Source organism: Lepisma saccharinum, chromosome 14 (genome assembly GCF_977018435.1).
Source record: "Lepisma saccharinum chromosome 14, izLepSacc3.1, whole genome shotgun sequence".
Lineage (NCBI taxonomy): Eukaryota > Metazoa > Arthropoda > Insecta > Zygentoma > Lepismatidae > Lepisma > Lepisma saccharinum.
The window spans coordinates 13,044,991-13,060,163 of NC_139242.1; the positions used below are offsets into that span (position 1 = coordinate 13,044,991).

The window sequence follows — 15,173 nt, forward strand, 5'->3', positions numbered from 1 at the left end:
CACACAACAAATTAGTGTGTATGTTCCTAGCTTCAAACCAACGGAGGAAAGAATGACACATTTCAAACTGAATATTCAGCTTCCTATGCAGTTCTTTGTTGATAACATGGGGGAAGATTAGAGCACTGAAAAAAAATGTTATATAATGAACAGATCAAGAATTCTTAAATAACACTTACTGACTGCGAAGGTGAAGCCTGATTCATTTTGAGCACTAAATAGCCTATCATGCTATATATATATATATATATATATATATATATATATATATATATATATATATATATATATATGTTACATAAAATATCTAATTAGACTATGTACAGTCAGAGAAAGTAGTTCTTGGGCCACGAGACCTACGATATCGTAACATCTAAAAGCCTGTTGTCTATGCAACCCAAATAACCTGGATTCTCGGGAACGATTGAGTATTAACAACAGCGTGAGTCATACCCCCAGGCCCAGCCATAACAAACAACAGCTGAGTGCCGTGAGACCACCAGAGAAAGTTTCAGGAATTTCTAAACAACAGCTACTCGTAAGGAAATGTTCTCTTTACTGATATTAGTCATTGTCAAGAAAGTTCACTGAAATGCTGGTTTTCATCGAATCATCATCGCGCAACACACATGCTGTCAACCCAGAAGTCCTTGAAAAAGATTGGAGTTAAAAACAACTACTTGACAAATGATAAGACGAATCGATATTCATTAGTCCCAACTTAGAATTTTGTGCAAGGCATGGATCATCATGTCCTATCATCCTTTTCATAGCTTCATTAATAATCCTCATCGCCTTTGTTGACGCAAGTGCTAGAAAAGCAATATAAAATAAACAAAAATAAGAAATAAATAAATGAATTTTCAGCGATTTCACGCAGCGACTCAGTTGCATGTAGACAAAGTTTCATTAATCGGGAACCAAGGGATCCCTAGTTCTGCTTCATTGTCATTTTCCCTCCACTTTGCACCTGATGTTGATTAATGCAACATTAATTAAAACAACCAACCAACGAAACAATCCACAAAGTACACCAAAGCGGCGCATATTATGAATAGGTAAACTATGTGATATTATGCTAATTTAGAATTTAGTTATAAAATGGAAATTTTGGGGGGTTCAGTTAAGTGGCTGAACATCCATTACGTAATCGCGATATCATCAAATTGTACGAAGCGTGTCTACACCTACGTAAAGTGTCAGTCCCCATGATGGAATATGTAGCGCAAAGCCAGGGCTTTAAGATCAAATTTGTTTTGTTGTTTTTATTAGTAGTTGGCTCAGTTTTCTTCCTCTGAAGTTAAATTATTCATGACAACGATTTATGATTACATTAAAGACATGAATGAACACATACAATGAACCCATTTTGGTCGGAAATTTGTTCGGCAAGAAATACAAATATCCATAAGGCATGAATGTTTCATTGGAGATGTTCCTCTACTTCCGTCATTTTATCACTAATATATTTCTTTAATATGCAATAATAAATCACAACTACCTAAAAATAAATATTATTTTACATTTTCACATGCATATGTTTTTACACGATTAGAGTGTGAACTGGCACCTGTTTGTTTAGATTGTTCTTTGTTTCGTGTGTAGTTAAAGATAGGAAAAATGCTTGTGGAACGATTAGGGGTATAAGAATTCCGTCCGTGACGGAGTGGTTAGCACAGTGCGCTACGATGTCTGATGTTTTGGGTCCGAATTCCGTCGTGCGTATGGGTGTTCTTTGTGAGTGCCCCTTCATCAATTTCATCATATCACTCATCCTCGTCGTCGCGATTAGCAAAAGGTGAGATATAAACGACGCTAAATAAGGAAATAAAAAGAGGTTATAAGAATCATTATTATTTCCGGACGTGTCCTAGATTTTATAGTTGTGTCTGGCCTCCGGAAGGAATTTGAAAGAAATCGCAAATGTCTTATACGTATTTTGGGCATCACGTAACTTCAAATTAGATTGAGAAACATAAAATCTGAGATAACGTGGTTCCTTGGAGAAGTATGCTTAAATCAAAGAGTGTAAATGGTTGCTACTGGATGTTTGGAAAAACAATTAAAATCCCAGCTCAGAAATTACTTCCCGATTTCTAGATCCGGAAAAGTCCGGATATATGTATAAAAATGCTTACTTTGTGAAGTTTTATCGATACTATAAGTGTCGGTAATTTGTTCGAAGTAACAAGTTTCATTCCAGAAATTACATAAGCAGTCCTTATTGGAGAAATAAGGCACAGAATTCTGTTTTTCCCCCAGTGTATAGTAGTTTTTTACATTTCAATAAACAAGAACTTCCAGACTTTGTTTACGAAATTGTGAACTTTTACCTTCCGAAATTCATGAATTGTTTTCCCTTCCTGGCCCCGTCTCGACGAAAAACGTTCTGTCTTGCATACACAAGTTGAAATCACATACGGCCGTGCTATTAATTAGCAGTTGAGGAATTTTGAACTCAACCGGTCTCTTCAATAATAATTTTTGAGCTGAACAAGTGTCATATTCTCGTTATATGCTAAGATGTCCTAGTAACCTATTATATTTACTGCACATGCGTACGTGTCCAACATTTTGAGACAATTTGTCCTACTTTCCGCTGAAGAGTGATCTGATAGCCCCATGTGTGATGAGAACTGTTTTTACTCAATTTCTGATATTATTTATTCCAGCATTTCCATCAAACTTCTATTACCTTGTTATTACCTCCAATGCTTACAAAACTTTTCCTTCGTGCTCGACCTTTGGGTTCAGAAATGTTTACAACACCTTCATCTTCCGCGTGTAAATAGCAGGCAACAACACTCTGGAAGACCATAATGTATACAACTTGTTTACTACATATTTTACGAAAATAATAGAATGTTAGCTTGATATAATTGTGAATTGGAACGAACGAAATAAAATACTGTTTTATACGCACACTGGAACGAGCGAAGGCCTGCTGTGAGTCACTCTGGCAGTGAAGGTCACTGATCGAAGCAGTTGGTGCTTGCTTGCTACAAGCAGGCGCCTTATCTTTGCTCAAGGAAACACAGAAATCTTCGTTACTTCTTTTTTTCGCCAGACTAATGGTGAACATTTACAGGAACGTAAGGAGTAGTATCGTATTCTATTGGAATTAGATTTCGTGAAGTTTAAAAGATATCATAACAATATGTAAATCTCTTTTGTGACCTACACTGAACTTATGTTAAAGTTTCATTGACATGTGAAAGCGGAGATTTAGAGATCCTTCTTCCTTGCGATTTCTAAACAACCGAAGAGTGTGGTGAACGTGAAACTACTTATTGTTCGCAACAACGATATGTATTATACAAATGGTCTCTAATAAAAAAAAAAACCTATTACATCACAGGAAGTGATTTTTAAGACAATTCTACCACGTATCCAACGTAACCAATATTCAGATTGATTCCAAGATTCTGTTTGGCTTTTTTTTTTGTGTCGCATTTTTACCTCTTGCGATAATCGCGACGATGAAGATGATGGGTAATGATACGAATTTAATGCTACATCTAAGCTTCAACAGGTTTCGAACCTGGATCCTCTGGCATTGTAGAGAGTTACGGTGATTTTTATATTTATTTTCATTTGGTATGTTAAGTCCACTTTATGCACAGTAAGGCTAATTGAGACTGCATCTACAGTTTAAAGTTGGATCCGAACCTCTATGTGTCTCCATCCACCGGGTATCGAACCAGGAACTCCTTGATTACAAGGCCACTCCGCTACTACTGCACCATCGGGAAGGCTAAGAGAGAGAGAGAGAGAGTGAGTTACGGTGACTACGGTAATGAAGAATTGAAAGTAGCAGAACGACTAAGCTATTCTTTAGTCAATATTGGGATTGTTATAGAATATTATGAATGTCAGTTCGAATTGAAAAAAAAATAAAGTAGGAAATTTCCAGAGTGCCGTTAGAAATCGTTCATTTTTCTCTTTCCACACATTACTTTGCTACTAGATATTTGCATGCTAAGATGTAGAAAGTGCTACATTTTCAGTGTGTGGAATTGAGATTTATTTCTGAGAATGGAGAAGTGGGAAAAGGATCACCTCACATGTTTGGAGTATACCCCCCACACCACACACACACACACGCAGTTGTTCTTATAAGGAAATATAACATGTATGAATTGTCAAGAAAAATTGGAGCCTATTCACATCCATACGGAACTTGGAAGAAAGCCCACGTAGAGATTGGGAAGTTCTGTTCCTTCAAAATCGGGATGTATAGTAAATTAAAAAGCAAAGTGCTACCTTGTGCTTTGCACCAAGCCTTGAAGGCGTATAGGGGGTGTGGAGTTAGGGCCCCAAGCTTTCTTCATCAGGCCGAAGGTGGGGATGATGTGATCAGCACCACGCCCCTGGCCGCCTTACCCCCACCCCTTCCCCAGAGTTTCCTCCAGGTACCCACTTTATACGACGCTGGGTGTGCACCGGAGCAGCTTGAACAGGTGGACAAAATCCAGATTCTCTCTCGTCGGGGATCGAACCCAGATCTCTCGCATGGTAATAAAACGCCCTAATGAGTGAGCTACTGCGGCACATATAGTATAGTAGCCTATGTAATTAAGGCAAGAATTGTTTTAGCGTTTCGTTCAACGTTTTTAGGCGAATCATTTTCGGAGATATAACGTGTAGCTCTTGTCGGTTCTGCGACCTGGCTTGAGAAAAGGCGATTTTCTCACGAACAACATTCCACCTGACAAGTCACGTGACTTTCCTGCATTTCCTGTGCCTGGTGGCTTTTGAATGAAAGACCAGTTGCTCTTGAGACGGAATCATTCGATCACCTAATGGTGCAATGTGTGTTGCCTACCCTTCCGGCATTATTTACTGCCATTAAAGTCTTATGGGGAAGAACTTTTCTCCACCACTGTACACCATGCACTAAAAGTAAGAAATGATTCTGCTGCTCTATAGTAACCACAACTAAGGCCTCCCCCATGGCGCAGTGGTAGCGTCATTGCCTTGTAATCAAGGGGTCCCGGGTTCGATACCCGGTGGAGGCACAAGTGGTTCGGATTCCACTTTAAACTGTAGGTCCAGTCCCGATTAGCCTTACTGTGCATAAAGTGGACTTAAAACACCAACTCAAACCAAACCAAGTAACCACAACTGCCACTCAATCAGAGAATACAAAAGGGAAAGTAAATCATCTTAATATCAATGTTACCAAGCTCTATATACATTGTATCATTCTTTTATTAAAATATCTGTCAGAATTATCTGAAACTTTTAGACAAATTATAAATCTAAATTTTAATCTGTTTTCCCTTCAATTGTGAGTAAATTTCACAAATAATTGCTTTGTAAAATAAGGCCATCCTTGAAAGGTGCAAGACCGTACTTGAGGCTAGCATCCGCCGAGAATGATGGTCTTGAAGTCGTGGACTCAGGGCCGGATTAACTTATGGGCAACTGGGGCAATTGCCCCGGGACCCCCCTCCCCACCCAAAGGAAGGTGTGAAGGGCCTCCACCAAAAAATCTTTTAACCAGCTGACTATGCTTGTGAAGAATTACATAAGAATTTGTATTTTAAAAATCAAAAAAACTTCAATGTTGTCGTATGTCTACACTCTTCTGGATCCAATTGTAACACAGCTCTCTGTCGATCTGTTTGTAGATATATGAAGCTCCTAGTATACTTTATACCATGGATTGATTTGGCTGTGGTGCGGAAATAAGGCACACTTATTTAAACAATCAATTATCAGATACGATTAACATAATAAATAATCCTACTAAATATATAACCTCCTTTCGTTAATAACATTGTATTAGAACTGTAAGTTTTTCTAGGGGAAAAATGTGGAGATACTAGCGCTCTCTCTCGGTGCATCAGTCAACTACGGGACACCTAACTTCCGCAGTACATTTCCCAATGTCGAAATTCTCTTTAGAATGCATGTGGTCTTAATGGCAACAAACTGCAGCGGAGAAAGATCTTTCTCAAAAATGAAATTAGTGAAAAACAGGCTTCGTGCTGCCATGGGACAGGATCGCTTATCCAATCTTTCTTTATTAAGCATTGATCATGAACTTCTTCGTGAATTGGACTTCGATGATATAGTAGATGAATTTTCGGCGAAAAAGGCAAGAAAAGTGTGTGTACTATAAGTGTTAAGCCTTTGGGAATTTTCTTGAAGAAAGTGAAGTTAATACAATTTCCACAATGAACTTGTCGGTAATTGTCCAGTAGATGGACAGTGCATATGTAGCGACATATTTACTCTAAATTGTAAATAATACCGTTTATAATGCATTATGTACGTAAGTACAGTCTACTGCTCTGTTTGCGTCTGAACCCCCTTAGTATTTACTATATATTGTAGTTACGGTGTTCACTCTTCATAATATACTGTAGACATTTAGGCGCAGAATTTTCCTGGTGCTATAGCGCTACAATTTTCGTCCTATAACTTTATTTTAGTGCGCTATTCTCCCTGCAAACCTATCTGTGATGTGTTTGTTCGATTGTGAATGGCTGCCGATTCCAAAATCAGGTTTACCATTTCAACTGCTGAAAATTGGTGGTTAACATATTCAGCTAGTAAAGCTCCTACTAAAAAATATTTAAAAAATTGGGGCCCCCACAAAACTACTACAACGCCAAATACGGTCAGTAGATACAGAGGACCCGTTGTTTTCCCCACGTTTTAAACACTTTGTTTTTCACCACAGAAATCACATAGCATTTTTTCAAGTGTTCTTAAACATACATTTCCACACATTAGATGAACTTCAAGCAACACCTTGGTGGCCTATAACGTATATTAAACCTTTGTTACTTCCGTGATTTCAAACAAATAAACGACGAGTTCAGAAATCTTGTGATCAAGTCTGCAACGATCCGTGCTCCGAGCTGTGGTCTCGATTACTCACGTACTTGTAGCTTTCGAACTGTACTATGTGACGTCACTTCCGTCAAGACCATACTGTACTTTGTACTTTTCAGACACAGCATAAGTTCATTCTCTAAGCTCATTCTCTCTCATGTTACTGGCAAATATGATTTTTTATGTGTTATGTCTATGAACACATGTATGTTATTATCTTTTTTCCTTTATTTCAGCCAGTTTGTCTTCAATCACTACACCAGTTGGATGCTTGATGAGTGGTTTCATCATGGACTCTATTGGTCGTCGCAGCACCCTCATTCTCTTGGAAATTCCAATCATCTTGGGTTGGCTACTCATTGCCTCTGCTAACAACCTAGGAATGATCTATTGTGGTCGTCTTCTTGTGGGTTTTGGTTCCGGCCTCGTTACTGCACCTAGCAGAGTTTACACAGGCGAAGTTACTCAACCACACTTACGAGGAACCCTCAGTGCTCTTGCATCTGTTGGTGTATCATTTGGAGTGTTTATTGAGTACGTTCTGGGAACGTACTTTCAGTGGAATATTCTTTGCGGTATAAATGCCTTTGTTCCATTGTTGGCATTCTTGCTGATGTTGCCGTTGCCAGAAACGCCAGGATGGCTTCTATCAAAAAATCGGAAAGATGATGCAAAACAGTCGCTTCTTAAGTTGCGTGGTAAATCATGCAATGTTGATCAAGAATTAGAAGATCTTACGACGTTTACACAGAAAAATGTGGTACCAAAGCAAAGTCCTCAGGAATTAATGAAATCTTTAATAAAACCATCTGCAATAAAGCCTTTTGTTCTCATGTTCTGCTACTTCTTCGTTTACCAATTTTCTGGAGTGAATCCAATAACATTTTATGCTGTGGATATATTCCAGAATTCTGGTACAAATGTTGATAAATACACAGCAACAATGATTTTAGGCTCAGTACGGCTCATATTAACTGTAGTAGCCTGTGGTCTTCTGAGAGTGTGTGGTCGTAGGGTGTTAACTGTGGTATCTGGAACTGGTTGTGCAATTGCAATGTTGGGCTTAGGCACATACAGCTATTTGCTTGAACTCTGGACATTAAATGGAGAACCAATTCTTGCCAGGTGGTTTCCTCTAACATGCATTTTGTTCTATATCGTTGTATGCACTATTGGATTTCTGGTGGTTCCCTGGGTAATGATTGGTGAAGTCTACCCATCACAAGTTCGCGGAATCATGGGAGGAATCACAGTATGCTTTGCTCACTCGTTTATATTTGTGGTTGTGAAAACGTACCCATTCTTTATCAAAACAATGAAAAGTTATGGAACTTTTTGGTTATATGGATGCATCTCTCTCATGGGAACTGTGTTCTTGTACAGTTACCTACCAGAAACAAAAGGAAGAACTCTGCAAGAAATTGAAGATTACTTTTCAGGTAGAACAGACAAACTTGGTTCGAGCGAACCAAAAAAATGTGATAAGAAACATTCTCCAGTGTAGATGTAGAACAAAATAAGTGTCTTAGAATTTATTAGGGCTTTTTATTTTTATGAGTAGATATAACTACAGAATGACATCAAAAACTCTTTGTTGTTATGTAGGATTGTTGAAGTGATAACTTCATTAGCCTACATAGTGTTTTCCTAAATCTAGTTTACCACAGTTAAAGTACTTCAAAAAAATAAATAGGATAGGTAATGACTTAAGCAACATAATAACTTTGGAAGATAACTTTGTACCATGCCACAATTACATATTAGAATAAAATCATCCAGAATGACAATAAATGCAGCAGATGTTATAAATGTACAACATAAAAGACATACATATTTGTTGTGTGTCTACTTCTTAGGATTTAGAAAACTGAAATAGATTTCTAGATCTTCAGTTGTGTACTCTTGAAAGAACGTAATAGGAAAAATTGAGAATTAAAGTTCGATGTGTGTGGAAAATGCACTCTATGTGCTGTATTCTTCTGCATTCATTGTTTTTATCTGATGACTATTAAGTTTCACATGATTTTACCACAAAGAAGTATAAAATTTCAGTAAAACTTGTTTGTTTGTTATAAAATAGACAAATAATTTTATGAAAGTAGGTAGTTAGTTGCCTGTAGTTTGAAGGTGATATGTTTGAGTGATATATTTATCTCTAGTTTTTGTATTTATATTCATATTTGTGTATGTTTATTCTTATCATGTTGGTCACCATGCGATGTACTAATGCTATTTCTTTCCAGTAATGCTAAGTGAAATTTTATGCCATCTTTAGAAAATTAGCATATATTCTTTTGTTTTTTGTTCTTTATTAAGTGTAAAATTAAAACAATATAAGCATTCTCTATGCTCTAAAATCCAAGTACACCTTTTATCAATTTTCAACTCTCAAGTAAATATGGTGTACATTAAGGTATTGATAAATGTGTGGTATCCAGCAAATGATTTTCAGTCTGCAGACCATGGCGATAAAAATATAATGCACAATTGATATCAAAGAAGTAATTTAGTATGGTTATCTCTGAAATTTAAGAGATCTGTGCAGGTCTCCTAAAGCTAAGATGTAGAAAACTTCTTTCATCATCCGAACAATTTGATTCCATTATTATTTTACACATAAAATGGTATTATTGTTGTTAGAGAAAATATTTCAGGAATTTATGTGGTGTTCATTATAATTTGTTTACCTTCAAAGTTTCATACTGTTCAGAAAAATTAGGACACAGTTGGTGCTTGTAATGCACACAATTCATTTCTCATGTAATTTCCCCAATAACACTAATTTCAAATGAATGTATGCAATATTTAAAGAGTAACAGTGATTGCTATTATAAAGGAGCAAAAGAGAGACTATTTTTGTACTGTTATTTTGTATAAATGTTAACATTTTTATTGCTATTACATTTATCTATGAGAAATTGTGATATGCGTTCTGTATAATAGTAATAAAAATTTAATATTGTAATATATGATTTTTTAGGTAGCATAGTGTGTTATTACTTGGATGGTTGGTTGATTTGGTGTTGTAAGTCCACTTCATGCACAGTAAGGCTAATCGGGACTTGGCCTACAGTTTAAAGTGAGATCCAGACCACTATATGTCTCCACCGGGACCTCTTGATTACAAGGCGACGATGCTACTACTACACCATCGGGTGGGGTGTTATTTCTGAGTAAAGACGTGATTGTCAAAATGAATGTTTGGGCAGCTAATTTAGTTGTAATAAAAAATGAATGTTTTATTCCATGCTATAGCAGTAGATCTTGGATAATGTTCTTGTGTCAAATGGGGAACCAATATATAGGCTACATTAAGTTGGAAAAAATACGATCCAGTCTACAATATTTTCTTTAACGAATTAATGTAAACTTCTTGTTGCTGTATTAAACGTAGCAGATCCACTGGTATTGAATTCTACAAAATATTCTCATGAGATGATAAAGCCAAGGTCTTTTCTGTGGCCCCTGCAAGTAAAATATTGGGAACCCCTTAGTGAAAAGAATTATAAAGAATATTATAACGTTTTGTTATAGACTTATCAGTGTATAATAGCTTCTCGAAATTATATTGGGATAACCCACGGCCATCTTTAATAGAGGCCGGAGCCTTCTATTTGGCAACCCTGTAAACCGTGACATCAGCTGGCCGATGTTTTTCGGAAGAAACAATAGAGAATGAACGTCCAAAAGTAAAGAAAGTAATAATTTTATGTAGTCTATTTAGTTACTTCATTTTTGAACTTAAAAATTTAACTTCGACCCGCAATTCAGTGTATGGCCTTGGTAAAAAGAGGTAAGTTACCTTCTTAGGTTTCATTTTAGCCTTAATTTTTGGTATCTCCATGTGTCAATGCGGAAAACAGTGAGAAATAGTGTTGAGGGCAGGTGACTCCGGCCAATTTCTAACATGATTTTAAAAGGGACTCTATAGATAAAGGCGGATAGCCGGAGTGGAGGCGGGGCCGCGGTAGCGGTAGGTCAATTACCCCAGGGGCAGAACCCGAAATCGGTGGGAAATTTGTACTCGACAATTTCAAACGACAATATCTCAACTTCAAACGGCTGTACATTCGTAAATACTTGTTTCCGCGCTCCAAATTTTTATTCTTCATAATTAGCATCACATAATCTTCATAAGAAAAAAAAACCCTCCGAAATCGAGGGTGTAGAATGGGATACCGGACCCCAACGGAAATGTAACACCTAATTTCTAAGCCATGCAAAATTATCCACTTTCTTGCAGGGACTAGATAGTCGCCAACAGTCGGCATTATTTTAGCCTTGTACATATGGACATCGTAATTACAATGTACTGTCTGTTGAACAAAATCTTAGTAATTATGTCATAGAATGCTAAAATGAAGACGTACAGAAATATCTAGGCTACATAAGATTTATTTTAACTCTGAATGTAACATTCGTTCATGCTGGTTTATCACATCCACAACTACGTACTTTGTACGTCTTACTTTTAGAACTTTAAGTCCAGTGTGTTTGATCTTCCATCATTTAAATATTTAGTTGTTAAATTCGAATGTCATTCCGAAATGCTAGCAAATAAAATAAGTGAAAGTTACACATTCTTGGAAAGTTCCGTACTTGATACTGCGTATGAAATGCAAAGTTGGCATTGTATTTTCTGCTTATTTCAAGTTATTTAACGCCAAATTTATATTTGAATTGTTAATGTATGTTTTCCACTTACATCGTAATGTCAATCTTCTGTCCAGATTTGGAAAAAGTCAACATCAATTTTGCTAATCGCACCCATGCTATGTAGCTGCAAAGGGGACCACTCCGCGACTTGCACGTTATTGGCTAGAGCTTGTGACGTCACCAAGAGGACACGAGCAGAAGAAAGCTATGCGTAGAATGTAGCAGATGGCCTATGAAACGCTGTTTTTTCATGCATCTTTTGATATTATACACCAAAGCTGTTAATTTAATTTGAAAACAACAGATCAAATACGCGATAGAAGAATACACTTATTCCGAAACAATGCATAGTTTATTTTTCAGACATTATTATGATTGATATCTTGTCCCTGTAGTACACTGCCAGTTTTTCTTTCCAGCTAATCTATTGCATTTATTTTAAATGCCTAATTCTAAGGAAAGTTCTTGTCCGGGCATATTCTGATATGAATTTTTACTGAATGTTGGAATTTCCCTTTAATAATTTTACGCCACGATGAGGATAAATTTGGTTTTTGTTATTTAGCGTCTTCTTCCACTTTTGGCTAATTGCGACGAACAGGATGAGTGATGATTAGTTTCAATTGATGAAGGGACACTCGCAGCAGGCACGTATCCAAGAAGGGGCTTAGGGGGACCGAGCCCCCCGAATGTTTTCGGTTTACACTACATAAAATGAGGTTTTTGGTTTCTTGTGGTGTAAAATAAAATAATGTGACGATAATTTAAGGAGAGAAATAATTATAGAGTCAAGCACGTATCCAAGGTGGGAATCAGGGGCTCCAGCACCCCCTTCAGGAAATTAAGCTACATAAAATTAGGTTAATGGCTTCTTAAATAATGTGATGATAATTTGAGAGAAAAAATTATCGAGGCAAGACACCGAATGTTCTATAACCCTGTTATTGTTAATAATTCATAATTCACAGACCAATGTTTTTAATCAATGCATCAAAAAGAAAATTGGTAGTTATAGATGATCGAACTAATATTAAATTAGTATGTGAATTTCATGAAACTCTACCTGAAAATACAATATGCAGTGCAATTTTAATTGTGGAGAAATCATATATTTATGATGTAAAAAATGAAAGAGTGATAGAAAAATTTTAATAGGAGAGAATAATATATAAAAAAATTAAACTACGTGTAGATTTTTTTTGTTATTTTCAAAATTTTGGTTTGATGTTAGGTTTATTTTTTTTCACATGTGTTGAGTGCAATTATTATTAACTTCTAAACTAAAGTGCCCACAAGGCAAAGTATGGATTCCACACTCGAGAATACACCTCTTGTCATCGTGTGGATCCAGGGCTACTTTTTTTATTTTATTCGTTGTAATCTCGTGGTTTGAGCTTTGTATTCTATTATCCTCTCGAAGTATCCTCGACTGTGAAGAAAGGCAATCAATATAATCCTGGAATGTTAGTTTGTTTTCCACGGTATCTTTGCACGTTCCTTTTGCTTTCTTCGTGACGCTGCTTTCTGTTCTGAATGTATACATTTTCGAAAGCAAACCAGCAAACTCAACAATAATATCACCGTTACATTCATCTTTTAATTTGCCAAAAACCTTCTTGTTGTGGGAAGGAATTCCAAATCTGTTGGGTTGAGGATAGGAAGAAGTGTCGAAATACACAAACATGGAAGGATGTTTAAGATCTTCGTAGAGGTTAGGTGTTTGTATGTCATAAATAAAACTATCGGTGTCTATGTACAAAATTGACAGCTTATCATTATAGAAGGGTTTCATAATATTATAATGAAATTCGAACATGTACAGTTTTGACAAGTCGAGAACTGTTGCACCAACGTAAATCGGTTTTCTGAATTTTATTAATTTTATATCTAGATTAACAAGTGTTAATTTCTCGTTGTAAATTTTTCGCGACTTGAATCTAGGATCAGATACTAATTTTCTACATTTATTATTATCTGAAACCAATTTTACGTCTATATGCTTTCTGACGTTCTCCATCGTTTTTCCATAAACGGCATTATTCATTAGTTTATAAAAATCTGTATCTAATTCTGAAATGGCAGCTGTTCTGTATTTCGTGTTGGTCTCAATATAAGATTTTAACCATGGAGAGTGTTTGAACTTGAGAATTCTTCTCACATTTACTACCTGAACACCCTTCCCAATCAAATACCGGAGATTCTTGTAGTGGATGACATATCTCTCTTTTCTCTCCAGAGCTAACATAAGCTTGCTTTGATTAGAATCAGGTGGACATTTAATTTCGGGAGCCGGAGGTAAATCGGAAAAAGTATCATGCAAATTATTTGGAAATTCAATGTCCACCTCAATGAACAGACCAAATTCACGATCATCGAAACGATTAATATCAATTGAAATGGGATCTATCCACTCGAATCCTTCGTATGGAAGTTTTTGTATCATTGTGAAACCGTAGAGATTGTTTACGTCAGCGTAAAATATGTAATTCGATGGTCGATTTGCATCGTATTGATTCCCAGACAGTGAATATTGTTTGCTTTTGCATGTCTCTGCGAGCATTGCACCATCCCCCCCCCCACGTATCCCTCTTTCTATAAAAAGTAACATGTCCACGTCCGATATCAATTCCAACTTGATCCTGGTCTGGAGCAACATAGCAGACCACGCCAAACCAGGAAGACTGTAGAAGTATGCTGGATCTAATTTATAAATATTTATTGCTGTTTTTCTGAATACCTGAAAAACATCAGCAAGTATTGTTATGTCTAATTTGAGATATGCATCGTGATAATCGCCGAGAGTATTGCATCTCAGTTCCTTCCATATTAATTTCGCATGTTCGTATTCTTCATTCGTAATTTCGTTTTTTTTTCAGTTGACTGAATAATTCTTTTTGAGATGGGAGAGTGTCATCGTCAAATATAGATTCATCGGTTACATATTCGTAAGGATAAATGCCTTTACGTTTAATCAGTTCTACGTGTATGTTGGGGAAACTAGCTTTTGTAATTTTAAATTGTTCGTCGGTAAGTTTACTCGCTAAAGCATCAAGAATTGCCGATAGGAATCTAAAAGAATCTAGAAACCTCATCTCTATGATTTCATTCGTTCCTGGAATTTTAACTTTCTTACTTATAGAAATATAACGTTCTTCGTTTTGAGCAAGAATATCTATTTTTTGCGTATCGTATCCAAGATTCCTAATTAAAAAATGGAAGTCGTAATTGGATCCATTGTGAAAAAATATTGGTACGAATTTAGGCTTCTGGATTTTGAGGTTGCAGCTGTTACAGATTCCACTAATGTAGTTTCCGGTGAAATGATTATGGTGCAATACTTTCCGATTCTCATCCGTGAAATGTTGATATCACACCGGACACGTTTCAATGTTATTGTAAGATTGAAGTTCATCACTGGATAATGGAAGCATTGATTTCGATTGGCATAAGAGGCTGCCAATTTTCTCAACCTCCTCCACCATATTTTTAAAAAAAGAGTTCAATAACATTCGGTCCGCGATATATATATGGTTTATCTATCCTATCCTGCCAAACAACAACATATCCAAAACTATTTGGATCATGAAGCTGGTACGGTGTTGTGGAAGAAAATTCGGGATTTGCTTTGGGCATTAACATGCGAGCCGGTCTGTTGACTCCACAGTAGACTT

At 36.5% G+C, this 15,173-nt stretch overlaps 1 protein-coding gene across 1 annotated transcript in view; it reads left to right on the top strand.

Moving 5' to 3' along the window:
- The window catches only part of LOC145998687 (facilitated trehalose transporter Tret1-like), a 77,587-nt gene extending 67,776 nt beyond the window's left edge, over positions 1 to 9,811 (top strand). Inside the window, exon 4 of the mRNA XM_083135156.1 lies at positions 7,083 to 9,811. Coding sequence (XP_082991282.1) covers positions 7,083 to 8,350 — 1,268 coding nt within the window. The 3' untranslated portion in view covers positions 8,351 to 9,811. The remainder of the gene's footprint in view (positions 1 to 7,082) is intronic.
- Positions 9,812 to 15,173: the final 5,362 nt, after the last annotated feature.